Source organism: Octopus sinensis, linkage group LG5 (genome assembly GCF_006345805.1).
Source record: "Octopus sinensis linkage group LG5, ASM634580v1, whole genome shotgun sequence".
Classification (NCBI taxonomy): domain Eukaryota; kingdom Metazoa; phylum Mollusca; class Cephalopoda; order Octopoda; family Octopodidae; genus Octopus; species Octopus sinensis.
The window spans coordinates 87,830,611-87,858,291 of NC_043001.1; the positions used below are offsets into that span (position 1 = coordinate 87,830,611).

General features: G+C 39.5%; 1 protein-coding gene and 1 long non-coding RNA gene across 2 annotated transcripts in view; both read left to right on the plus strand.

Moving 5' to 3' along the window:
- Positions 1–8,369: 8,369 nt before the first annotated feature.
- LOC115211785 (cysteine desulfurase, mitochondrial) overlaps positions 8,370–27,681 on the plus strand; it is a 24,815-nt gene continuing 5,503 nt past the window's right edge. The window contains exons 1-10 of the mRNA XM_029780469.2: positions 8,370–8,544; positions 10,274–10,347; positions 11,933–12,049; positions 15,384–15,521; positions 16,751–16,849; positions 21,582–21,675; positions 22,141–22,275; positions 24,577–24,734; positions 26,184–26,289; positions 27,144–27,225. Of these exons, the coding sequence (XP_029636329.1) occupies positions 8,439–8,544; positions 10,274–10,347; positions 11,933–12,049; positions 15,384–15,521; positions 16,751–16,849; positions 21,582–21,675; positions 22,141–22,275; positions 24,577–24,734; positions 26,184–26,289; positions 27,144–27,225 (1,109 nt within the window). The 5' untranslated portion in view covers positions 8,370–8,438. The remainder of the gene's footprint in view (positions 8,545–10,273; positions 10,348–11,932; positions 12,050–15,383; positions 15,522–16,750; positions 16,850–21,581; positions 21,676–22,140; positions 22,276–24,576; positions 24,735–26,183; positions 26,290–27,143; positions 27,226–27,681) is intronic.
- Positions 8,982–9,324, plus strand: LOC118763371. Its single transcript, XR_004999117.1, has 2 exons — positions 8,982–9,125; positions 9,163–9,324. It is a non-coding gene; the product is annotated as an uncharacterized LOC118763371 (long non-coding RNA).

Here is a 27,681-nt window from a genome sequence, read left to right on the forward strand (position 1 = left end):
TGGACCATAATCTTAGCTGTCTACAAAATAGTAATAAACTATAATCTACTAAACTCTGTAGTATTTAATACAGACCTTAAATCTCACGGTAAAACTTTTATAGTTAAGGGGAGACAACTAGTTTTGTATTTTAAAAACATCAACCGATTTTGGTCAATTTGTTGATCAAAAGTTTCCTCCGTTTTCTGATTATTTAAATTCGATTCCTGATAAACTTTTCTTTGTTCTGTTGTTACCTGTACCCTATGAGCATAGTGTGCCTGCATACCCATGCCCATTGAAAGCATATGTACTTGATACCGATAGTAAGAACGGATACTATAATCCCTTAAACGGTTATTATAACCGATAACTCTGCTTATCTATCTATCTATCTATCTATCTATCTATCTATCTATCTATCTATCTATCTATCTATCTATCTATCTATCTATCTATCTATCTATCTTTCTATCTGTGTGTGTGTGTGTGTGTGTGTGTGTGTGTGTGTGTGTGTGTGTGTGTGTGTGTGTGTGTATTGTCTGTTCTTTCTCGAGCCACGCATGGCTCATAAGGGCCGGTTTCCTTGTTTACTTGGCGTATAGGTTCCCCACCTGGACGGGACGCCTGTCCGTCGCAGGTGAGCTGCAAGATAGAAGAGGAAAGAGTGAGAGAAAGTTGTGGCGAACGAGTCAGCAAAAGTTCGCCAGTACCTTCTGCCGGAGCCGCGTGGAGCTTAGGTGTTTTCGCTTATAAACACACACATCACCCGGTCTGAGATTCGAAACCGCAATCCCTCGACCGCGAGTCCTCTGCTCTAACCACTGGGCCATGTGCCTCCACGCACACACACAGACACACACACACACACACTCACACACACACACACACACACACACACACACACACACACACACACACACACACACACACCACACACACACACACACACAAATATATATATATACAAGATAGACTTACTTGGAAGTGGATGTGTGGCATTCAATCAAATGACATATATATATATGAATATAATAATAATAATAATAATAATAATATAATAATAATAATATAATAATAATAATAATTAATTCTTTTATTGGCTACAAGGGCTGACAAAAATTAATTATAACATAAAGGGACAAAACACAGGACGAAAGTTACAAAGGGTTTTGTCCGTTTGTAAAAAATCGTGTAAAAACAGTGTAACAAAGAAAAATTATAACAACGAAAAACACCCAATAGGGGGAGGCGTTACGAAAGGTTCCTGGGGGAAAAACCCATAAAAGCCACGGGAGCCTGATCAAAAGTGAGGTAGAGAGCCCCTTTCTCCTTTTATATTACCTTTTTAATTACATGTGTATCCTCAGAATGGCTCCTTTCAGTAAACTTGCTAACGGACAGCACTTCCCTCTCTTCTCTCATCTTCCTTTTCAAATGAAACTTGAAAACGTTGATGAGGCCTGGGCCAAAGAGGAAAGTGTCTGACCATAGCCCTTTTAAACGGGTCCACCATACCACCTCTTTCGCTACAGCCACTAGGCAAAGGAAAACTGCCTTGCCCTCTCGGCTAAAGGAGGTCGGCAGGACAATCTTCACTATGGATTCAGCTGATAGCCGGATCCGTCCTATACGCGACAGTAGCTGTTCGACATAAACCCATAGTTCAGTAATACTCGGACACTGGACGAGTACGTGTAGAACGGTTTCGTCATCCTGGCTGCACCTCGGGCAGGTCCGGCTGACGGCACTTCCGTGTCGGTAGAGTTTATCTCGAACAGGCGGAGCCCCTCGGTAACACTGCCAGGCGAGGGACCTCTGGAAATTATCCATTGGCCCCGGCCCGAAAGTCCTTCCGAACAGACTGCTCAGCTCGTTATCGTCAACGCCTAGAGTTTCCCCGAGAACGTCGTCGCACTTTTCTTCCATGATTCCAAACTTACAGGGAAAAGTTCAATTTAGTAATAGTAAACCAAATTTCACAATATATAATATATGCTATATATATATATATATATATATAATATATATATATATATATATATATATATATATATATATATATCTATATATATATATATATATATATATATATATATATATATATATATATATATATAGATATATATATATATATATATATATATATATATATATATATAAAATTAGAGAAGAACCACCATGTATCAATTCAAGAATGATAATTAAATCATACCTTATACGAAAAAATTAAATACACGATAAAACATTTACGGAGAACTAAATAAAGTACAAAATAATAAATAAATAATATATAATTAGGAAATACACTACACGTGTTTCGTGGCTATATTTTCGAACTGATAACAGTAAAATCAATTTAATATAAATATAGTCACTCATCAGGTCCAAGATAAAAGCAATAAAATAATTAAATAAATATATGTATATTATTATACTTTATTTAGTTCTAGGTAAATGTTTTATTGTATATTTAATTTTTCTATATGGTATTATCTAATTATATCATTGTTGAATTGCTACATGGTGGTTCACACACACACACACACACACACACACACATATATATATATATATATATATATGTAACTGGAATTTACAAAAAAAATCAATAGAGGAAGACAGGTGCATAAAGAAGTTACAGGTGAATTAGTTTAACGCTCGGAAAGGTGAGAAAATCTTTTACGTTTCGAGCCTACGCTCTTCAGCAGAAAGAAACACGAGAAAATAAATGGAGAAAAAAAAGCTTTAGTGGCTAGCGGTCGATCATGACGGCTGGCTGGACAGAGGTGGTCAGACAGGAGAGCTAGGAAGAAGGGGAGATAATAAAGTAGTGGTGATCCCAAAACGAAAGTGCATGTGCGTGTGTGTATGTAGATTGGGGCTGTTGACCTTGACGTGTGGATGTGTACGTGTGTAGATGTGTGAACGACAGTGTAGGTGTTGCGAAGCGGTCAGTGTTAGTGTGTGCGGTATGGTGTGTAAGGTGTGTAAAGTGTGGTGTGATATGGTGTGGTGTGGTGTGGGTACTGGGAAGTGGTCAATGCTAGTGTGTGCAGGGGGTGCGATGTGGTGTGGTGGTGTGGTGTAGTGATGTGTGATGTTTTGTGGTGTGGTGGTGCTGGGTTATCGGAGATGCGAGAGCGGGGAATGCTAGGGTGGGGTTTGTGGGAGTGGGATGTGAGGGTGGGGTGGGGTGGTGGGTTGCTGGGGTTGTTATGTGCAGGAGAGGGGTGCGGATGGAAGGGTAACGATGAAGGGAGAAGGTGTGTAGGAGCGAAGAGAGGAAGTAGGTGTCAGGGCTAGAGAGGAGAAGAGAGGAGAGGTGGGTGGGTGGGAGTGAAGAAAGGAAGTAGGTGTGAGATGAAGAGAGGAAAGGGGAGACTGGAACACCATCTTGAACGCACGCTTAGATTGTGTGGGGTTAGTCAGAAGAAGAAGAAGGGGTGCAAAACTACGCAAACATGTTCGGACGTTTTCGACTGTCTTACAGGCACTGATTGGATTTCCGAATGTACCAGTGTTGACTTGAACGAACCGCATCGGGTCGTTTTGATCGTATCTTAATAGAGTATTCTGTAGGCCAGGATAGTATACGTTGTCCACTTTTATAAATCGACGGCTACACAGACCACAAAGTTGTGATCTGAACGGTCGACCTCGATAGACTTTGTAAGCAGAGGCCCAATTACTGGAAGTTGAATGCGTTACTCCAAGCGTGCCAGGCTGACAGGGACCGGATTAACAAATTAGTTAAGATAGGGTCAATCGTCAACAACAAATGGCGGTTTGCCTGGTAAAGGGCAATTAGAGTAGAATTGATTAGGTTTAGTAAGGCATTAGAGACAAAGAAAAATAGAATAGAGGGAAACATAGAAATTTAGAAGAGGCACTTAAGAAAGACATCGCAACCGACGTGCTGGCAACGAGACTGACCCTGGACCACTTCTTCAACGTTAAGCATGAAGGATGCATTGTCAGAACTAAAGTACGTACTCTAACGATCGAAGGAACGAAAGCTGCTCGATGGGATCGAGTGGCAGAGGAGCAAAGTGGCAACAAAGTCACAATTCGTCTTTGATGGACCAAAATGGGCGCAAGGTACTCGAGCTCGAGCAAATGTGTGCGGCATTTCAACAGCACTTCGCTCAGCTGTTTGGAACGAATGGACGAACGGAACGCAGGATAAAGTTCATGTCTACCTCAACAGCGTACCATGATTCTCGGTAAGTGAGGCGGAACGTTGCGAAATGCTGACAACAGCCGCAGAAATACTGGATGTAATAATGGGCTGCACGGGGAGCAAAACGCTTGGTTTGGATGGTTTATCCTACTAGCGTTACTTTTATATGTCAAACTTGTTTGGTAGTCACTTAGCATATATCTACCGCAACTAGCAGCAGAAAGGAAAAGCTCCTAGTTCTGTAAGTCGAGGAGCGGTGGCAGTGCCGAGAAAGGACCCAAACAAGGCGGATCAAATAGAAATTTTTAAGCCCCTAACGCAGACTTCAAAATTTTGGCCAAGGTGTTAGCAAAGAGGTTGGCCTCTGTCTTCGAGGAACTGATTGGTGATGTACAAACATGCACCAACCCAAGCAGATCCAATACGACAACCTCCACCTCAAGTGATATATGAGAGACAGGGTGAGTAAAGAAGCACGCATGAGTGGGGCCCTCATTAATTTAGATCAATCTAAAGCCTGTGATAGGGTCGGCACCAATACTTCGCAGCCGTTCTCACGGCGGCCGGTTTCGGTCCCGTTTTCTGTATCTGGTTTTCCGCAATCCACAGAAGCATCTACTCGGTTGTTCGGTTGAATGGTTACCTATTGGAACGATTTAGCATCATGCATGCGGTCCGTTTGTACTGGCCGTAGAGCCACTACGGCGAAAATTGGAGGCGTTGAGAGGCATCCCGCGCGAACTAGGACGTGGGAGAACCGTGTCGGCACATGCAGATGGCATCACCGTCACAGTATCGAATACCAAGCACAGAGACCTGGTCGACACAACTCTAACAGAATACGGGGCAGTGATAGGAACAAAAATTAACCGAAAATAATCACTGGGCCTGCAGTTTGGCACCTAGAAAGGCAGGTTTGTGCTATTCAATAACATCATGGGATGCTGGACGGAGGGACCGGTTAAACTGTTCGGGTCTGGTCTGGCCCGGATCTCCAGATGAAGGAAAACTGGGACGAGGTGAAGAGCAGGGTGGCCAATCCCATCCAGAAATTGGCCAAGAAAAAGTTATCCCTGAAAGGTCGGGCAAAGGTGGCGAATGCCAACATCATATCTGTTATATTTTACCGTTTGACCGCCTTGTCTTGTCTCAATTTACGTCTGACTAAATTGCAGCGCATACTCTTCCGCTTTCTGCAGAAGGGATGCGTTCCATTGGTGAGGCCCCCCCATTTGTTGTCAGCACCCGCTGAGTGGAGGGCTGGGCATGCCGTGGCTGCTGATGTACAGATATGCGCTGAAGCTGCGACATCTCTAGCGCTTCCTAGACGGTGAGTAGATGTGGACACCGTTTGTCAGACAGGATTTATTACAGCTTCTCTCTTTGTCTGAGTTGCAGTCCTTGATCAAGTGTAGCACCTAGAGTATCGCCAGGCGCTCACAATCTTCAGTCAGTGGAAGTTCCACTTTGGCGCTCTATAGAGGGTTCGTGGCGGGCAAGCGTGATGATATTCTCGGTAAGACTCTGGGTATCGATGAGAATGAGCTGGCTGGTCTGTTTCGGAGGACTTTCGGGCTGGGACCGATGGATAATTTCCAGAAGCCGTTAGCCTGGCACTGCTAGTAGGGGCCTTGCCGATTCGGGATAAACTCTACAGGCATGGAAGTCAGTTGGCCTTGCCCGATATGCACGCAAAGCGGAGAAAGATTTCTGCACACATTCGTCCAGTGCCCGAGTATTGCTGACCTGTGAGTTTGTGTCGAACACACCTGCTGTCACGTGTAGGACGGACCTAGCTATCGGTTGAATCCATTGTGAAGATCGTCCCGCTGTCTTTTTATTTTGGGGGCCGAAAAAGGTAGGCAGTATTTCTTTGTCTGGTAGTCTTAGTGAAAGAGATTGAGTGGTGGATCAGATTGAAAGAGCTGGTGACAGTTACTTTCCTTTTTGGCCAAGCCCTCATCAGCTTTTTCAAATTTCGCTTGAAAAAGAAAGTGGAGATTGAGAAAGGAGTGTCGCTTCCCAGTAGTTTTGTCGAAAGGTGGATGAATGTGACAAGAACGGTCCGAGCGAACCGGCCTATTTTAAGCGTACATCTATAGACAATAAGAAGACATTTGCCCTTGAAGTCAGGGATTGCACAGTTTTGTGAGGTTTCTATGAACAGCCCTAGGAAGTGGGGAATTTTTTATTGTTAGAATTTATTTTATGGTTTTCACTGTATAAACGCTCCATTTTATGTAACCTCACATTGTATTGCTTTGTACAGTACCCACCAGCGTAGCTAGAGTGTGTCGCTCGGGGCGGCCCTCCCGTTTGTCGCCCCCGGACCCCCACAAAAGAAAACATTGCCTACGACAGACCCAAATTGGTGCCCCTTTAAAAGTGCCGCCCGGAGCATGGGGGGCCTCTACCACTCCCCCTAGATACGCTAATGACAGTACTCTTTCTTTTTTTTTTGTGGACCCTTGTTGTTACTACTATTATTAAAGCGGTAAGCAGGGCAAAATAATGCTTAGCAGCATTTCGTTCGTCTTTACCTTCTGAATTCAAATTCCGCCGAGGTCGACAAAATAAGTACCTGTTAAGCACTGAGTTTGATGTAATCGACTTACCCCTCCCCCAAAATTGCGGGCATTGTGCCAAAATTTGAAACATTATTGAATGTTCCGGGTTCATTCTCACAGCGTGGCACCTTGGGCAAGTGTCTTCTACTATTGCCTCGAATCGACCAAAGCCTTGTGAGTGGATTTGGTAGACGGAAACTGAAAGAAGCCCGTCGTATATATATATATATATATATATATATATATATATATGTGTGTGTGTGTGTGTGTGTGTGTGTATGTATGTATGTGTGTGTGTGTGTGTTTGTGTGTCTGTGTTTGTCCCCCAACATCGCTTGACAACCGATGGTGGTGTGTTGTTTACGTCCCCGTAACTTAGCGGTTCGGCAAAACAGACCGATAGAATAAGTATTAGGCTTCCAAAGAATAAGTCCTGGGGGCAATTTGTTCGACTAAAGGCAGTGCTCCAGAATGGCTGCAGTCAAATGACTGAAACAAGCAAAAGAGGAAAAAGAGAAATGAGTGAGATGACAAGAATTCTGTAGTACAGTTTTGCGTTTCGGATCTTTTCTGTTTGGCTGCACATTTCAATGTCTTCAATTTGTTCCAATTGGCTTCATATTTGGTGTATTGGTATAGTTTTGTAAAGTAATCATTGACATGGAATTCATTTTCACCATAAATCAATAGATAAAGACTTAATAGCTTTTAAAATTTGCCAATTTTAGCCAATTGAAAGCCAAACGTAAAGGTGCCTGTTTCCATAGTAACAAGCCAAGTTGTTATCAAGCTGTTTACCACGTGTTCTTATTGTCGCTTAAAACGCATGCAGTATGAGGTGATCATGAGATGTGCTAAAAATAACAGCTAAATAGACCTTAAATCAAGCACGAAAATTATTATTATTATTTTGGGGTGGGGTTGCATAATCGTATGAATTCCCGCGTGTAGAATACAAATTCGCAAAAATTTTCTGAAAATCCAAGACAAATATAAGTAAAGGCTAAAGAAAAAAAAATTTCTATACCAAAGTGCTTGAAAATAGACTTTAGATCGTCTGACCACATACAATATTTTTCACTAAAAATACACAGCGTGTTGAAATGAGGAAAGCAAGCTAACAAGTTTTTTTAAAATTTCGTTATCCCCAAATCAGACCGATTTCTGGATTAAACCAAAAGGATTCTTTCTTGGTCAGCAAAAAAAAAAAAAAAAAAAAAGAAAGAAAAAGAAAAAAAAGAGAAAGTTACGAGGGGTTATATGGCGTGCGTAAAGCAGAATTCCGCCAATATTTCATTTGTTTACAGTTGACAACATGTGCTGTCACGGATTAACTCGGTAAGAATGATCAAACTTTCAACCTCCAACTTTTTAAAAATTGTTATAGAAAAAGTGAATTATCTCCTGAGATTTAGGAGGAAAATTACATCAGTACACCAAATTTTAAAATTTTCACGGAACTGTAAAATTTCCACAGGTGCAACATTTCTTCACCGAACAAGAAACTTTATTCAATTTTCGCAAAAAAAAAAAAAATAAATAAATAAATTAGTCGAACAGGAGCCCTGTGTGAGAATGGTGTATAAAATGAACGTCTTGTCATTAGCGTTTGATTGCAGTGAGGATTATTTACCGTCTGTAGTTGAATACAACATTATATAAACACAGCCGCACCGTCTCATGTATTGAGCGTGTTGATATTAACCAACATGTTGACTAACAAAGTTGTCCCTTTCATTCGATCTCGGTCCCTTTCTTCCATCACCAACAAATACTTCTGGAGATGTCTACACCGTACCAATGTGTTCGAAGCAGGTATGTCTTGCTCTATTTACTTTTAACATTAATACTTGTGTTATCTTTATTTTCCATGGAAGTTCTCCGATTGTTGATACTTGTTTTCGTTCAAACCAAGGTCAGTTCTGATCGAGCACATCTATAATTAAAGATGTTCTAACCAGGTCCGTCTTAGCAACATTATAGTTCCTTGCGTAATTCAAAGCGCTAAGTCCTGTAGTATTTAGCATTTATTAACACCAAGCTACAAAATATATAAATAAAAATAGATCCCCTAGACCTATATGGGGCCCCGGGTAACTGCCCAATGTGTCCATGCCCTAAGATGGCACTGGTTCTAGCTGTGGTTATCCTGTTCAAAGTAAGACAACATAACTGAAGTTCCTTCCCCAACTTCGTTTCTTCATAACTTTTTAGAAAATGTTAATTTTGTTTTGGAAATTCTGCAGGGATTCCTTTTCAAAGGAGTAGATTACGATTATGCTGATGACATTTAAAAAAATTTGAAAGAACTTCAGCTCATTCTTTTCTTCCTTCCAACTTTGTTTCTTCATAATTCTCCTTAAAATGCATATTTTTAAATGACATTTCGCAGAAATGTCATTTAAAAATATGCATTTTAAGGAGAATTTCAAGAGTGTAGATTACGTAATGTTGATGTTTCAAGCATATAAATCTGAAGAGAAAAAGTGAAAAATGATAAAGTCACACGGATATTAGCGGTAACAACGTCAGGACGATGTAGAGAAAGTACAATCCGAAACTTCTCTAATATTGAAATTTAAAAAAAAAGAAAAATTATCAATATAATTCTGAGGTACGTCCTCGAAAACTGTTTCTGTAAAATATATTAGAAATTATGCATTTTTCAGAAAGTTAAAGGAAACAAAATCGGGGTAAGCACACCGTTATATCTATCTGGGGCGATGTAATCGACTAGGGTTAGAACATTAACTTCGACTAGCCCCCGTCTCCAAAATTTTTCAAGGCCTTCTGCCTAGAGTAGAAATAATTATTTCCATCACGCGTGTAGAATCCTCAAATGTCTAAAAATTCTAAGGTGTGATGTTTTATCTCTATAAAATATACCATGTAATTGAGTAATTAACAAAGTTTGATTAATCTTGTAAGTCACTTATGTAACATGACGATTTATTTATAAATCGGGTGAACGTAGCATGTCGTTTCTATATGGTTCTTCCACGCACGTTGTTTACGTACACACTCGACAACGTAACCCCTTTTCGTATAATTAAAGTATTATTATTTTCCTTAGCGATTCTTCTGTACATGCAATTCACTCCTGGTATAAAAAAGAGGACCTGTAGTCTTCCGTTTTGTGATCCAGGAAAGTGAAAATATTCAACTCGCTAGAGGTTGTCATTTACTAGAAACTAAACAGTTAAAGTGAAAAAGAAGAAATTGTTTTCTTTGAAACTAAAAATATATTTTGGGATACAGTGAGACCAATACATAAGAGAATACACTCACACACTCACATGTATGAAATGTGTGTGTGTGTGTGTGTGATGGCAATAAAATACATTTTTTAAAAAATGAATGGGAAACATGTTTTAAGATCCAGCAAGTTAAGTTTAATATGGAGGTAAGCTGATTTAATGAATAACTAGATCAGTACAGTTTTTAACATTAAGGTTAATAAGCAAGTGTAATATCTAAAATATTGCACAGTTTCTGTTATAAAACTTCTGAACTTTTTAATCTGAGTTGTATCATTTATTTACAGAAACTTCCAGTGCTCCACAACCTAAAGAAGAGCTTCGACCACTCTATCTAGATGCATTGGCAACAACACCAATGGTTAGTTACTCTTTCATACGACTGTTTTATATTGACTATAGATACAGGCATGGTTATGTGGGTTAGAAATTAGCTTTGGAACAACATGCCAAAGGACTTGGCTCGCACCCTGTAATATAGCTGCTGATTTAAGCAATGCTTTGTGAGTGGTATTGGTAGATGGAAACTGAAGAAGTTCATCATGTATGTGTGTATATATATATATATAAAGATGAGAATGTCTGTGTGAATCCCTAAAACTTGAGAACTACACAGCCAATTTCATTCAAATTTTACGCATGCCTTACTTAGGGTCCATGTAGTGTCATAGGCCAAAAAATTTTAACTTCTTGCCTACTGTGAGCCCACAGTAATATCGTATCTTCTCCACTATTTCAGTATTACGTATCAAAAGTGAAACAATAACATCTCTGTATTGTTATGTCAGATACTTTCACTTTAATACTGAAACTATTAAGTGAAACTATTATCTCACATATATACAGACATACATACATACATATATATAATATATATATATATATAGATGTACATGTGATATACACACATACATATATACATGCATACATATATACACACACGCATACACATATATACATAGGTGCAGGTGTGGCTGTGTGGTAACAAACTTGGTTCCAAAACACATGATCCTGGGTTCAATCCTACTGTGTGGTGACTTGGCATGTGTCTTCTGCTATAGCCTCAGACCAACCAAAGATTTTTTCTGTAGACAGAAACTGAAAGAAATCAATTGTATATATATGTATGTATATATGTAAGTGTATGTGTGTGTCTTTGTCTCTGTGTTTCTCCCTCATCACTGCTTCACAACTGCTGTTCGTTTATTTACATCCCCATAACTTACTGGTTTCACAAGAAGAAATTGATAGAATAAGTACCAGGCTTATCAAAATAAAAAAAAAAGCACTAGGCAGTGTTTCATATTATTGTTTGCCCACTCACTTCTATCTATCAATTTATCTTTTTTTTTTGTGTGTGTATATATATATATATAGGTTATAAGAGATAATTGTGTCATTGAGACCCAAAGGTGTCAGGTAATGCTGAATAAGTGCTATAGACAGACCATAATTGAGTTCCAGATTCGGTAATATTACGAATAAAGGGTTCAACAATTGGTTCTATGTCAGCATGTGTATATAAGAAATTTTTATGTAATGAAATAAAAAACCAAGGCTGTATAGATATTAGAACATTTAATATCTATACAGCCTTGGTTTTTTTATCTTATTATGCAAAAAATTCTTATATATATATATATATATATATGGATTTCGTAGACAGCACAAACACGCAATCACTGCATCAAGAGGACAGTAAATCTTATGGCTACAGCTTCCTCCTCACCAAGTCTTTAAAAATAGAAATGCCATTTTCTGGTAGGGTTTGTAGGTGTCATAGGCACAGCTTTTGTTCCTTGGACTAACTATAAAAAGCAAGGTGAAATAGGAATTACCTGAATGTATAGATTTGGGAGTTAATAAATATACATTTGTTCTGTGAAAGTAGTTGACTTTGATCCAAAATTTCTTCCCTTACTCTATTTTTGTTGTTTTTAATGCAGGACCCCAGAGTCATAGATACTATGCTTCCCTACATGATCAGCTTTTATGGGAACCCTCATTCTCGGACACATGCCTATGGATGGGAAAGTGAAGCTGCTGTAGAAAATTCCAGAAAGGTATGAATCTAATTTTATGCATTTTACTGGCTTTTTTAAAATTTTTTTATTTTTATGATGTTGAGGGTGAGGGTCTTTAGTATAGTTGTAGTTTAGCCCCTGGTTGTTCATGGTCCAGAACATTTTGGCTGTGACCAACCCACCTTTTATTCAAACGTATCATATGCAGAATTATATTTTCTAATATAACGTTAATACCAGTTTGAATACGATAAAAAACATGCTTGGACTTGTAAACAAGCTATTCACCATGTTTTGTGGTGGAGGAAATTTCTCATTGTAGACATATGGTGTAAATACACCCAAGTCGACTCACAGTGCCACCTATCCAGACTGAGAGATACAAGCATTATGGAGTAGTTATCTCCCCTTCAGTCACAGAAACCAGGCATTGGCACTATAAGCTGATAAGAGAGACAATCTCTCTTATGTTTATCCAGTCAACATACATTGGCTGGGAGTGCATATCGACAGCTCATCATGATTAAATTACAGGGTGAGTACGCTAAGGGGTGATAAGTAAAAATGCACAGTTAATACCAGTTCGAATATACCAAAAGCACATTTGGTCTTCTCTTACTCTTTTACTTGTTTCAGTCATTTGACTGCGGACATACTGGAGCACCACCTTTAGTCGAGCAAATCAACCCCAGGACTTATTCTTTGTAAGCCTAGTAATTATTCTATCAGTCTCTTTTGCTGAACCACTAAGTTACAGGGACGCAAACATACCAGCATCGGTTGTCAAGCGATGTCCGGGAGACAAACACACACACATATACATATCATATACACGACGGGCTTCTTTCACTTTCCGTCTACCAAATCCACTCACAAGGCTTTGGTCAGCCCAAGGCTATAGTAGAAGACACTTGCCCAATGTGCCACGCAGTGGGACTGAACCTGGAACCATGTGGTTGGTAAGCAAGCTACTTACCACACAGCCACTCAAGCCATTCACCACGTTTCGTCATGGAGAAAATTTCTCACTGTAGACATATGGTATAAATATACCCAAATCAGCTCACAGCATCACCTATCAAGACTGAGATGCAAGCATTTCAGAGTAGTTATCTTCTCTTCAGTCACAGAAACTGAGCGTAATTATTTAATGTGTCCTTCCATTTTTTTTTTAAGACACTAAGATATGATTTGAGGGCGACCTGGTTGCTCTTTCTGATAACTTGTATGGTCATACTGAAGCTCTTTTGCTTTGAATCTGAATGGTCAATGATTCAAATCCTTATCTAGCCTGGCACAGTATCAATAACCAGACACTTAACTTTTACCATCTCAGTTCACTAAACTTCAAATATGTGTAAAAAGATTTGGTAAAACCTGTTTTACTGCTATATTTCAAGTTTTTGGTTGGCATAAGGCTATAACAGAAAACACTTGTCCAAGGTGCTATGCAATGGGATTGAACTCCAAACTATGTAGTTGGGAAGCAAACTTAATCACACTGCCTTACCTGTGTCATCATCATCATTTAATATCTGTTTTCCATATTGGCATGGGTTAGGCTGTTTGACAGGAGCTGGTCAGTTGGAGAGCTGCTCAGACTCTGATTGTCTGTCTTTGGCATGGTTTCTATGGCTGGATGCTCTTCCTAATGCCAAAAATCTATGAGAATTATTTGTGAAATACTCAATGAAAATGAGTGAATTTTTTTTATTAATGTCTAACATATTCAAGGAATGTCATGATATCACCACAAGTATTATAAACTTCTTAAATAACAACACAACATAAATACTAAATATTCATGATCTGTTTATGTGTATATAATTTCTTAACAAATGTGTGTTTAACTTATTACAATTTCATATTATTTAAAAGATAATGATGAAACCTACATCAGAGTTTGTTTAAATCTGTGTCTGTTAAGCCACCATCATCATCATTTAATGTCTGTTGTCCATACTGTCATGGTTGGACAGTTTGACCAGAACTGGAAAGCAGGGGAGCTACAGTCTGATTTGGCATGGTTTCTACAGCTTGATGCCCTTCCTAACACCAACCACTTTACAGAGTGCACTTGGTGCTTTTATGTGGCACCACATGGGCACTTTTACAAGGCATTACATGTGGGTGCTTTTAGATGGCACTGGGTCTTCTTGAGTACAGCAAGGTGCCAGGCATCTTGGTCCTTTGTCATCTTGTCTGAAAGGTTCAGCGTCTTGAGGTTGTTCTTCAGTATTTCATCCATGCAAAAAAAAAAAATGATGGGTAAAAAGGAACACGACAAATAATATAGGTCCTGGCTGGGTTGTGTGGTAAGAAGTTTGCTTTACAACCACAGGATTCTAGATTCAGTTCCGATGCATGGTACCTCGGGTAAGTGTCTTCTACTATGTCATCAGGTCTACCAAACCTTTGTGAGTGGATTTGGTAGGCAGAAATTGAAAGCGGCGAGCTGGTAGAAATGTTAGCACGCTGGGCGAAATTCTTAGCGGTATTTTGTCTGCCGCTTTGTTCTGAGTTCAAATTCTGCCGAGGTCGACTTTGTCTTTCGTCCTTTCGGGGTAGATAAATTAAGTACCAGTTACGCACTGGGGTCGATATAACCGATTAATCCCTTTGTCTGTCCTTGTTTGTTCCCTCTATGTTTAGCCCCTTGTGGGCAATAAAGAAATAAGAAATTGAAAGAAGCCTATCACACAGACACATATATAAAAGTAAGAATTTACTGTGGTCAAGGCTGTGTGGCGTTCTGTTATAAATAAACAAAATGAAAAATACACATTGTGTACAGGACATCACCAATGAGTGAAAAATACATAAACTGTTTTTCACTCATTGGTGATGTCCTGTACACAATATGTATTTTTCATTTTATATATATATACCACAGTAAGTGGTATATATATATATATATATATATATCATCATCATCATCATCATCATCGTTTAACGTCCGCTTTCCATGCTAGCATGGGTTGGACGGTTCAACTGGGGTCTGGGGAGTCCGAAGGCTGCACCAGGCCAGTCAGATCTGGCAGTGTTTCTACAGCTGGATGCCCTTCCTAACGCCAACCACTCCGAGAGTGTAGTGGGTGATTTTATGTGCCACCGACATATATATATATATATATATATATATAAAACGAATGAATGAACAAACAAACAAACAAGACACTTGCCTCTGGTACTATGCTGTGGGACTGAACTGAACACATAACTATATGGTTGGGATGCAAATTTCTTAAGCACACTACCATGCTTCAACCTATGGCATTATGTCATTTATGTTAGAAATAGATAGTTGTTGTCCGTGTCCTACAAATGTGTTGTGACATCAGTTTCATAAAATGTTTATCTGTTTTTCTTTCAGCAAGTTGCTTCTCTCATTGGAGCTGATCCCAAAGAGATTATCTTCACAAGTGGTGCTACAGAGTCAAACAATGTTGCAGTGAAAGGGGTTGCACGGTTTTACAAGTCCAGAAAGAAGCATATCCTCACCACACAAACTGTATGTCATGTGACTCTATATCTAATTTGTACATTAGTCCATTTTTGTGCATGTTAACCCCATTGTTACCATATTTCTATTAACATACATTTCTTTTGTGAAGGCACATGGCTCAGTGGTTAGAGCATTGGGATCACAATCATGAGGTAGTGAGTTCGATTTCTGGGCCAGGCTGTGTGTTGTGTTCTTGAGTAAGACACTTTATTTCATGTTGCTCCAGTTCATTCATCTGTAGAAATAAGTTACAACATCACTGATGCCAAACTGTATTGGCCTTTGCCTTTCTCTTGGATAACATCGGTTGCATGGAAAGGAGAGGCTGGTATTCAAGGGTGGCTGCTTTTCTTCCATAAACAACCGTGCCTGGGCTTGTGCCTCAGAGGGGAACATTCTAGGTGTAATCCCATGTTTATTTATGACTAAAGGCAGTCTTTGCTTGCTTACATTATTTTTCTTTCAATTAATTTGTAAGATAATGAAGAATTATGTAAAATAACTTTGGCATTATTAAGCTGATGCTTGAAATATAACTTAACCCAAAAGTTATGATTCCATGGTCATACACAAAACCAGCCAGCCATTTTCAATATGGAACTAGTGGGACCTATAGAAATTCCACACAACAAGCAAGATTAAGAGAATCTATTTAAGAAAGAAAGGATGATTTTTATTTTTATTTTGCTAAGTTATTTCACTTCCAGTCACAACTGTATGATATATAATTATATGGTTTTAAAATATTATATCATATGATTTTAAAATTTTCCTCTGTTAAGCACTTTATATTTCTCTTTACCTTTTCAACAAACTTTTTAACCTTGTAATTCTCCTCTTCATGTCTTTAATATTTCTCTCTTTCTCTTCACCTTTCCGTCTCCACCTCACAGCACATTATTAACACTTCTCTCGCCCACTTTTCTCTCACCGTCATTTTCTCTTGTTCTTCGCCTCTCCCTTCAACTAATCACATGATGCATTTGGCCTTAGTGTATTATTATACTCCCTTTCTTCTCTACTCACATTTCTCCACCCCACTCTCTCTCACTTTTATTCCACCTCTCACTCAACCTTCACATCTCTAACTAACTAAAGTATAATGAGCAAACTAACAAGCAGATTGTTATATAGATGTTAGACAAGGAAAAATAACGATGATGATGTTACTCTTATTGTTGCTTAATAATTTATTCTATTCCTTCATCAATCTCTGCTAATGTTTTCTGTTTCAGGAACACAAATGTGTCTTGGACTCATGCCGTGTATTGGAGATGGAAGGTTTCGATGTCACCTATCTGCCTGTTCAGTCATCTGGCATTATTGACTTGGAAGTGAGTACAGTGTCCTGCTAGCATGTTAAGTTCAATGTCTTAACTCTGGTTTGTTTATTTAAGCTAACATCTGAGTAATGATATATAACAGTCTATCTCAGTTTCTGTGTGTAGTTACCACAGCTAGTGCGAATATTTGCCTCAATGCACTTTGTCATAAGTTTGTGCACAATTCTTCTTGTACCATTGCATAATTCTAGTTGAGACAAATTACACAATAGCATAGGAGAAGTCCTTTTTTGTCAGTTGAAGACAATGAGGAGCTGTTCTTGGTGGTTCTAGTGAGTTCAAAAATTCAATGGGGGTAGTTAACAATATCCTGATCATCAACAACACTGTCAATTGAGTTATAATTGAATACTGCTACTGGAAGCTTATTCAATGGTATATTAATAATGCTATGTACAGCAACATTTTTGGAGTCAGGATAGGTTGCTCACAAATCCAATCTGTATTGTAATTATGAAGAAGATTAGGAAAGATTTCATCCACCAAATCATCAATGGAATCAGTTGAATTACATATTGGATTGAGTGTAAATTAGCAATAACATAATAGCTTCCCTTGAACCAGGTACTTTCATTTTGCCAGAAAAAGAGACAGAATTTCGATTTTATATATATATATATATATCATCATCATCATCGTTTAACGTCTGTTTTCCGCGCTAGCACGGGTTGGATGGTTCGACCGGGGTCTGGGGAGCTAGGGGCTGCACCAGGCTCCAGTCTGATCTGGCAGTGTTTCTACAGCTGGATGCCCTTCCTAATGCCAACCACTCCGCGAGTGTAGTGGGTGCTTTTTACGTGCCACCTGCACAGGTGCTAGGGGAGTCCGGCATCGGCCACGATCGGTTGGTGCTTTTAATGTGCCACCGGCATGGAAGCCAGCAAAGGCGGCGCTGGCATCGGCCACGTTTGGATGGTGCTTTTTATGTGCCACCGGCACTGAAGCCAGTCGAGGCGGCGCTGGCATCAGCCACGTTCGGATGGTGCTTTTTATGTGCCACCGGCACTGAAGTCAGTCGAGGCGGTGCTGGCATTGGTCACGTTCGGATGGTGCTTTTTATGTGCCACTGGCACAGAAGCCAGTCGAGGCGGCGCTGGCAACGGCCACGTTCAGATGGTGCTTCTTCTGTGCCACTGGCACAGGTATCACAACTACTATTTCCATTGATATTTATTTCGATGTTCATGTACTTGACTCAACAGGTCTCCTCAAGCACAGTGGGATGTTCTGGTATCCAAGGTACTTTGAATGGGCAGAGGCTATGCGAAACTGGTGCAGGAAGCAGCCCGGGTCTTTGCAGTCACAGCATATCTCCAGAGATCTCGGTCCTTCGCCATTGCCTCAGTGAGGCCCAACGCTCTGAGGTCATACTTGACTACCTCATCCCATGTCTTTCTGGGTCTACCTCTCCCCCTGATACCTTCAACTGTTTGGGAGTGGCACTTTTTCACACATCTCTCCTCATCCATCTGCAATACACGACCATACCATCGCAAGCATCGCTCTTGTACACCACGTCTGATGCATCTTATATCCAGCATTTCTCTCAGGGTGCTTACCCTCGGTCGTGCACGCACACTGACATTACACATCCAGCGGATCATGCTAGCTTCATTCCTTTCAAGTCTATGCATGTCCTCTGTAGTCACAGCCCATGTTTCACTACCGTGAAGCATGGCAGTTCGCACACATGCGTCATACAATCTACCTTTCACTTTGAGTGAGAGACCCTTTGTCGCCAGTAGGGGTAGGAGCTTTCTGAACTTTGCCCAGGCTATTCGTATTCTAGTGGTGACACTCTCTGAGCATCTACCTCCACTACTAACTTGGTCACCCAGGTAGCGGAAACTATCAACTACTTCTAGTTTCTTCCCCTGGAGTGTGATAGAATCTGTTTTCTGAGTATCTGTGGTGTCTATTGTCCCTGTGCATCTGCCGCACATAAAAGCTATCTTATCAGTTAATTTCCCTTTGATGTTGCTGCACCTCTTATGCGTCCATACCTTACACTGGGTGCATCTTATAAAGTTTCTATCTACACATTTCCTACAGATCGAGCAGGGCCACCTGCCCGAGGGTGTGTGTGCTGAGTTCGCCTTTCTGCTTACTATAACTTTGGTCTTTGCTACATTTACTCTAAGGCCCTTTGATTCTAACCCTTGCTTCCACACCCGAAATTTCTTTTCTAGTTCCGGTAGTGATTCTGCTATGAGAGCCAGGTCATCAGCATAGAGGAGCTCCCAGGGGCAACCTGTTTTGAATTCCTCTGTTATTGCCTGGAGGACTATGATGAATAAAAGGGGACTGAGGGCTGAGCCTTGGTGTACACCTACTTCTACCCGGAATTCTTCGCTATATTCGTTGCCAATCCTAACCTTGCTGACAGCCTCTCTGTATAGGGCCTGTACAGCCCTTATTAGCCATTCGTCAATCTCCAGTTTCCGCATCGACCACCAGATAAGGGATCGGGGGACCCTGTCAAAGGCTTTCTCCAAGTCCACAAAAGCTATGTAGAGGGGTTTATCTTTAGCTAGGTACTTCTCCTGCAGTTGTCAGACCAGGAATATAGCATCAGTGGTGCTTCTACCCGGCACAAAACCGAACTGCATCTCATCTAAGTAAATTCTCTCCCTAATGAGAGACCTTCATCACCTGATCCAACAGTTTAATACCCCTGTAGTTATTTCTATCTAGAGCATCACCCTTACCCTTGTAGCAGTTGACTATGGTGCTGCTACGCCAGTCATTGGGTATGACTCCATTATGAACTACCTGGTTTACAATGCGGGTGACTAGGCCATAGCCCACATAGCCAGCTGTTTTAAGCATCTCAGCAGTGATTCCTGATGGGCCGGGGGCTTTACCTGGTTTCATACCCTTAATTGCCTTAACTACAAGGGAGCTGTCTATTCGGATAGCTGGTCCCTCTACTGGGTCAACATTTGGCAGGCTCTCCTCCTCCCATTCATTCTCCACATTCAGCAATCTTTCATAATGGCTTCTCCAAGCCTCTTTCTTTTCACCAACATTAAAAGCAAGTGCCCTATCATCCATGCGGACACATTTCTCTCCTGTAACATCACTATTTTCTCTCACACACTGTCTGGCAATCCGAGATACCTCAGCTTTTTAGTCCTCACGTCGCTGGACATTGGCAAACTTCTTCTTTTCTGCTACATCTTTGGCTATGTATACCTGCCGCCCAGCCTCCTTTTGGCTACCTGGTACAGTTCCCTGCTACCCCCATCCCTCCAGGCTTTCCAGGCCTCTTTCTTTGCACTAATGGCTTTGTATATATATATATATATATATATATAAAGCATAATAATCATTTAGTTTCATTTTGGTGGACAAAACAAAGGGTCAGAATCTCTCTTTTATATATATAGATATAAGATATATTTATATTGTTTGTGTATGAATGTGTGCTAATGTCTCCTTGTCTTGATGTCAGGCAATAGAGCTGTGAACTAGTGTCACCATCATACAGTTGGTTTCCTTCATTTCCAATCTTCCATATTTTCATGGATATTTTCAGGTGCAAGCAAATGACTGAAACAAGTAAAGGATAAGGAAATACATAGTCTGATCAATAAGTATCCAAACTGTTGCCATAGTAACGAAGCTAAAGCATGCAGAAGGAAGCTGCTTGGCACAGATTGACTTTGAACTCTGCTGTGCATGTGCACTAAGTTTTAATGTTCTAGCTCACTTCCGTTCTTTACAGCAGTGCTTGGAAGGAAGGTGTGTAGTGTGTGATCGTTGCATTGACCATGACAGAGAAAGTTGAGCAGAGAATCTGCAATAAATTTTGCCAAAAGCATGGTGATACCTACTCAGAGGCCTACACAAAGTTTTTGAAAGGTTTTCATCGTTCTCGACACAACCAAGGTGATCTTGTGCAACTGAAACCAGAGTGTCTTTTTGGTCAGCTGAAAGCAGTTTTGGCACAAACTTGGCAGACACATGTCTCATACCCAAATCTTCAATGATAATAGACTGGACTGAACTGTAACTAATCTGCACATCCTCTGATAACTCATGGATGGTGATTCAGTAATTTCACCTCACAGCTGCATGCACATGTGATATTTTTCTCAGTTCTGCTGGTTACAGGTCTCCCAGAATGTTTTTCAATATCGACATTTTTTCGACCATTTTGGAAATGTATGAACCACTCATACACTTGTGTGCGACTTATACACTCCTCTCCATACACTTTCTGCAACTTTCTGTGGGCCTCTGAGTAGGTATCACCATGACAACTTGCTCTGTCATGATCACATGCTACACACGTCCCTTCCAAGCACTGCTGTAACAGGGGAAGTGAGCTAGAATGTTAAAATTTAGTGCCTATGCACAGCAGAGTTCAAGCTCAATTTTTGCCAAGCAGCTTCACTCTGCATGCTTTAGCTTCATCACTATGGCAACAGTCCTGATACTTATTGATCAGACCTTGTACTACCTTTCTTGGAAACAAATGAAGGTTGGCAACAGGAAGGAGGTCTAGCCATAGAAAATCTGTTTCAACAGACCCATGCAAGCATGGAACTGCAGATGTCAAAACGATGGTGAGGGCAATTTGCAAGAGATTTAGCTGTTGTTTCTGCCAGGTTGTGTGACCAAGTAACAATTCCTTTGTAGATTTGTAGAATAGGATGTGAAAATGTTAGTAACAATAGTTATGTTGATGATGATAATTGAAATATGGTTTCCATGGCAGTTATTTGAGAAATCTCTACGTCCTGACACATCACTGGTTTCCATTATGGCTGTCAACAACGAGATAGGGGTGGTGCAACCCATCAAGGAAATAGGTATGTTGGTCTGCTCTTTATCTCTTCCCCTCTCTCTCATATAAAGCCTGTTTTGCTGTTATTTTTCTTCTCTCCATCTCTCACTTACATGTATAAAGTCTGTTTTTCTGTTACTTTTTCTCTCTCTATCCCTCTCTTACTTCTATAAAGCCTGTTTTTCTGTTATCTCTATCTCTCTTACAATTTTATAGTAAAACAGTGTTGACCTATCTTTGAGAACTTCTCTATTCTCATTTCTGTGTTGCTGTCCTTGTTATTTCTCTACCATTCCTGTTCCCTGATACCATCACCATGACATATCCTTCCACCACCACCACCACTTTGTATCTCTCTCTAATTTCTGTTCCTCATCCCCACCAATATCTCTCTACCATCCACTACCACCACCATATCTCTCTATTCTTTCTGCTATCTATCTCCACTCCCATCAAAACTGACCATTCTCACCTTTCTGCCATCCAACAGGTCAGCTGTGCCGTCAAAAGAAGATCTTTTTCCACACTGATGCAGCCCAAGCTGTTGGTAAAATACCTGTAGATGTTAATGATTTGAATATTGACCTCCTGTCACTTAGTGGTCACAAGATTTATGGACCAAAGGGTGAGTGATATCAAACCCCTCTCTTTCAGTAACTTTCACTTTCTATTCCTCTCTTTAAGTCTCCCTATTTCTCTATTCCTGTCTCTATTATTCAATACTTCCACTCTTAGAAATGAAATTTCAGGTGTGGAAGCAAGGCCTGGAATCTAAAGGCTTTAGAGTTAATTTAGCAAAGACCAAAGTCCTAGTAAGAAAACAGACAAGTCACAAGTCCCTTCTGAGAAATAGCCCTGCTCAAAATGTAAGAAGTGTTTTGGTAGAAATTCCATACATTGTACCCTGTGCAAGCTTTGGACACCTAAGAGATGTAGCATTATCAAAGGAAGGTTTACAGAGAATATAATCTTTGTGTGTGACAAATGCAGATACAATAAGCACTAAAAATGCACAGACAGTAGACTCCCTCAAATGCTTGGGTGGTGGGGATCATTAGAAGTAGTAATTAGCTTCTGTTACCATAGAAATTAGCATTGGTGGAGGAAGTTCTGAAAGTGTAGTTGCTAGAATAAGACAAGCTAGGCAAAGTTCAGAGAGCTTCTACCTTTGTCGTAATTAAGGGTTTCTCCCTCTGAGTGAAAGGCAGACTGTATGATACATGTGTATGTACAACTATGTTACATGGTAGTGCAACATGGGCTTTGATGTCAGAGGACTTGTAAAAGCTTGAAAGAAATGAAGCTAGCATGCTCCATTGGATGGATAATATTAGTGTGCATGTGCAACAGAGTGTAAATAATTTAAGAGGGAAACTGGGTATAAGAGGTATCAGATGTTATTTTCTATATCAAATGTTTATAATTACACATGTTTTCTATATCAAATGTTTATAATTACACACATTTTCGGTAAAAGGTTGGATAGGCTTACAATGACTTAACATTGAGCTGTTCAAATACCATAGATTGCAGTTCAAATAACAAACCACATGCAATCTATCTCTTAACCTGAGAGAGACCTTTGTTATCAGCAGAGGTAATAGCTCCATGAACTTTTTCCAACCCATTCTTACTTTGGTTACTATACTTTCAAATCAACCACCTCCACTCCAAAGTATGTCATCTAGGCAGCTATTGACCACTTCTAGTGAGTCAGTTTCAGAGAATCTATTTCTATCCTACTTTTAGTGCCACTGCAATGGTGTATCTGCCACATATGAAGCCTGCATTCTCTTTGAGCATGCTTGTGATTCCACTACACTTCTTGTGTGTCTAAAGTTTATACTTGGTACAGCATATAGTATTCCTACCTACTCCACTTTTGCATACCAAGTTCCAGTATTATTTTATACTCTCCAATACCTTAGTCTTTACTAAGTTTATCGTAAGTTTTTTTTTATTCTAGGCTTTGTTTCAACAACTGTATTCCTTCTAATTTTTCATATATAAACTCTTTACAAAGTTTCCAACAACCAAAATCTACTCATGAGGTATTTTGTCAACTTGAGGTTATGGTAAAATGTATTTGCCTTAAGTACTGCTTAGTGATATAATGTATAAGAGACTGTCACATCATCTTCATCACTCTCCCTCATTCTCTTATTACAAACCTTGTGACTGCTACAAACTGTCAGTACCAAGTTCACTTTTATCACATCTACCAAATCTCCTTAAATCACACTCTGCCACTTTTTAAAAGAGTAAGAACAAATTGCATGATGGAGTCCTAGATACTCTTCAAAGACAGGATGTCCACAGCTGGAATGCCTTTGGTGATGGCTCTGTTTTATCAGAGTTGACCTGATGTTAAACAGCAATAACAACAATCTCTGATCCCTTTGATTCCAGCTTTCATCCAATCTAGCTACCATCTACTGCCATATCCTCACCTGCCTCAGCTCTACCATCCACTACCTCTGTCACCACTACCGTCAAATGTCTGCACCATGATGAGAATTTTACATAGTCACTTGATCTGCTAGAAATAACAGCTGATCTCCCTTAAATCACACCTTTGTACATGCATGGAAATGGAAAGAACCATTACTTGATGTAGTACTAGATAAGTCATCAATGACAAGATGTTTGATAGGAATACTTTTAGTCATTGTTCTGCTCCTGCTCATTCAATGCTGACATGGAGCTAATGCACAAAACCTTTAGTGTTGGTTCCATCCACAATCATGACATATCCACACTACTATCACTTACCTCTACACAAGCAACCATTCATCATTGTCACACGTCCATGTCACTTCTGTTCTAACTATTGTTACCTTCTACCATCATATGTCCATATCTCTTCTCCAGCTAACTTCCCCTTATGTTACATGTCTGTAAACTGTATCTGCATTTCTTGATTCAGGTATCGGTGCTCTGTATGTGAGGCGGCGTCCTAGAGTAAGAATTGACCCACCCCAAAGTGGTGGTGGTCAGGAGAGAGGAATTCGAAGTGGTACAGTACCAACACCATTGGTCGTTGGTTTGGGAAGAGCTTGTCAGATTGCTGAAGAAGAACACGAGGCTGGTTTACATTACTATTTTCTCTCAGTTTTTCAAATACTCAGTGTTATTAAGAAAAATGTACTCATTTTTTTTTCTACCAAACTTTTTGAATTTGTTGCAGAATTGGTATAGTGATGGCTGAAATGCTTTGCATTACATTCCTTTGCATTTTTGAGTTCAAATACCACCAAGATTGGCTTTGCCTTTCATACTTTCAGGAATCAGTAAAATAAGTTGCAGTCAAATACTGGCAAAAGAAGGAACATTTCTAATGAATTGTTTCATTGTTATCAAGAAGTTCACTTCCCCATCATGTGGTTTTAGTTTTAGTCATGGCTGGCAACTTGGGTGAGTGTTATTCACTATACCCCAGGACAAACAAAGCCTTGTGAATAAATTTGGTAAACGGTAACTGAAACACTCTTGTCATATATGTGTGTATATATATATATATATATATATATATATATATAAATATGTATATCCTTATCTTCTATTTTTTTTCTGTCGCTAGACTGTGGCCATGCTGAGGTACTACCTTGAAGTATTTTAGTTTAGTGAATCGACCCTAGAACTTATATTTTTAAAGCCTGGTACTTATTCTAGCGGTACCTTCTGCTGAACTGCTAAGTTACAGAGATGTAATTACACCAACACCAGTTGTCAAATGGCGGTGGGCACAAATACAGACACACAGATATATATCATCATCATCATTCATATATATATATAATATATAATATATATATACACACACACACACACACACACAATGCGCTTCTATCAATTTCCGTCTACCAAATTCACTCACAAGGCTGCTAGGATGCAAGTCAAGGTCCTGTCAACCCTGGCCAGGTCACCTGGATAAAGGTGTCTCCAGTTGAAAAACCTGAAACACTCGATAGCTCCAGCTTACATCATTGATGATGTCTCCTAGCTCATCCAGGAGATGTATCTTGCACAGGTGATTAAGTGCAGGTTACTTAATTCACTCCACAAAAGATTGGTTTCTTATGGATTACATTTAAGTCCATTGTCTCTAATATCAGACTGATGAATGACAAATCTCCTATGTCGAGGATGGTAGTTTATTTCTGATACGTTTCTTCCTGATGTCCTCATACCTACCTCCAACAGCTAGGTGGACTGAGGCAATATAGAAAGAGGCATCCTACAAAGTGATATATCATCATCATTGTTGTTTAACATCTGCTTTCCATGCTGGCATGGGTTGGACAGTTTGACTGATGTCTGGCAAGCCAGTGAGCTGCACCAGGCTCCAATCTGATCTGGCGATGTTTCTACAGCTGGATGCCCTTCCTAACGTCAACCACTCCGGGAGTGTAGTGGGTGCTTTTTATGTGCCGTTGCAGATTTCATTACTTTATCCACTAAAAAGTGTACCAATCAGTATCTTTTTGCTTAAAAACTACTCTGTTGTTAATAGATTTCCACATTTGTTTTCAGTATGACTACAAGAGAGTTTCCATGCTGTCCAAGAGGCTGATAGAAAAAATCACAGCAGAAACAAGTCATGTGATTAGGAATGGTGACCCAGAGTCATCTTATCCGGGTATGTCTATCGTATATTCTTACCTTTTCCTTCTCCATCATATATGAACAGTGACAGCAAGATCAGATATATTTAAGTGAAAGACAAAGCCAGAAGACCAACTAAAGACCAGACCAGATATATTTCAAAGAAAGACATATCACTAATATATATTACACTGTGTAACATGACTTTTGTCCTTGGGTTGCAACTGTTAATTTCCTATTTATTTACACCTAGAAAGTATGAAAAATGGCTCATATTTTCTTCAAACTTTGCTTTTGTTACATTTATTCAAACCTCAAAGAATCACTCTCGTCACATGGCTATGATGCTTCCCTACTACTCCTGCTCATGATGAAAGATGCATGGATCTTATCGGTTTAGCTGCCAGCATCAATTCTGTTCGAATTGATTTCATATTCTGTGTAATGATATACTTTTATATGCTAATTAATGACATGAAAGTAATTTTTGCTATAAGTAATTTTTGCTATAAAGTGTTATTAGCAATTAAAGATTTTAGCCAATCGTAAGTCACAGACACTTTCATATATATATATATATACACCCACGCACACATATATATAAAGGTGATGCTCCAGCATGGCCGCAGTCAAATGACTGAAACAAGTAAAAGAGTAAAAGAGAGTAAGAGTATATATATATATATATTACTACACCACCTATATACATACACATATGCATAATACATACATATATTTTCATACATTATCATCATTTAACGTCCGTTGTCCATGCTGACATTGTTTGGATGGTTTGACCAGGGCTGATAAGCTGACGGGCTGCACCAGACTCCATTTTGATATATATACACACACATGTACATATGCATACATTCTTTTTAATTGTAGGTTGTGTGAACTTATCATTTGCCTTTGTTGAAGGAGAAAGTTTGTTGATGGCCCTTAAAGATGTTGCTTTATCCTCTGGCAGGTAAGTTCATTAACTGCTTCCTAACATTAATAATTCCTCTTCAGGAAGTCAAATTGTAGTATTGCTTTTGTGTGTGGATGTGATATGTTTAATTCAGGAGCCAGCCATTCTCTGTTTCCTCATAAAATCGTTCTTACATACCCCTTGGTTTAATAATACCAAATGGCTTTGTACATGAATGAAAATTTGGCAAGTGTTTAGATCAGAAGTTGCTCATATACATTTTCTTACTGATATTAGACAGGTGCAGGCGTAGCTATGTGCTAAGAAGCTTGCTTCCCACTTCTGGGTTTAGTCCCATTGTGTGACACCTTGGACAAGTGTCTTCTACTATAATCTTGGGTTCACTACAGCCTTATGAGTGGATTTCACGGATAGAAACTGAAAGAAGCTCGTTGTAAATATATATATATATATACATATACAAAATAAGAAAATGGAGGAATATGTTTTAAT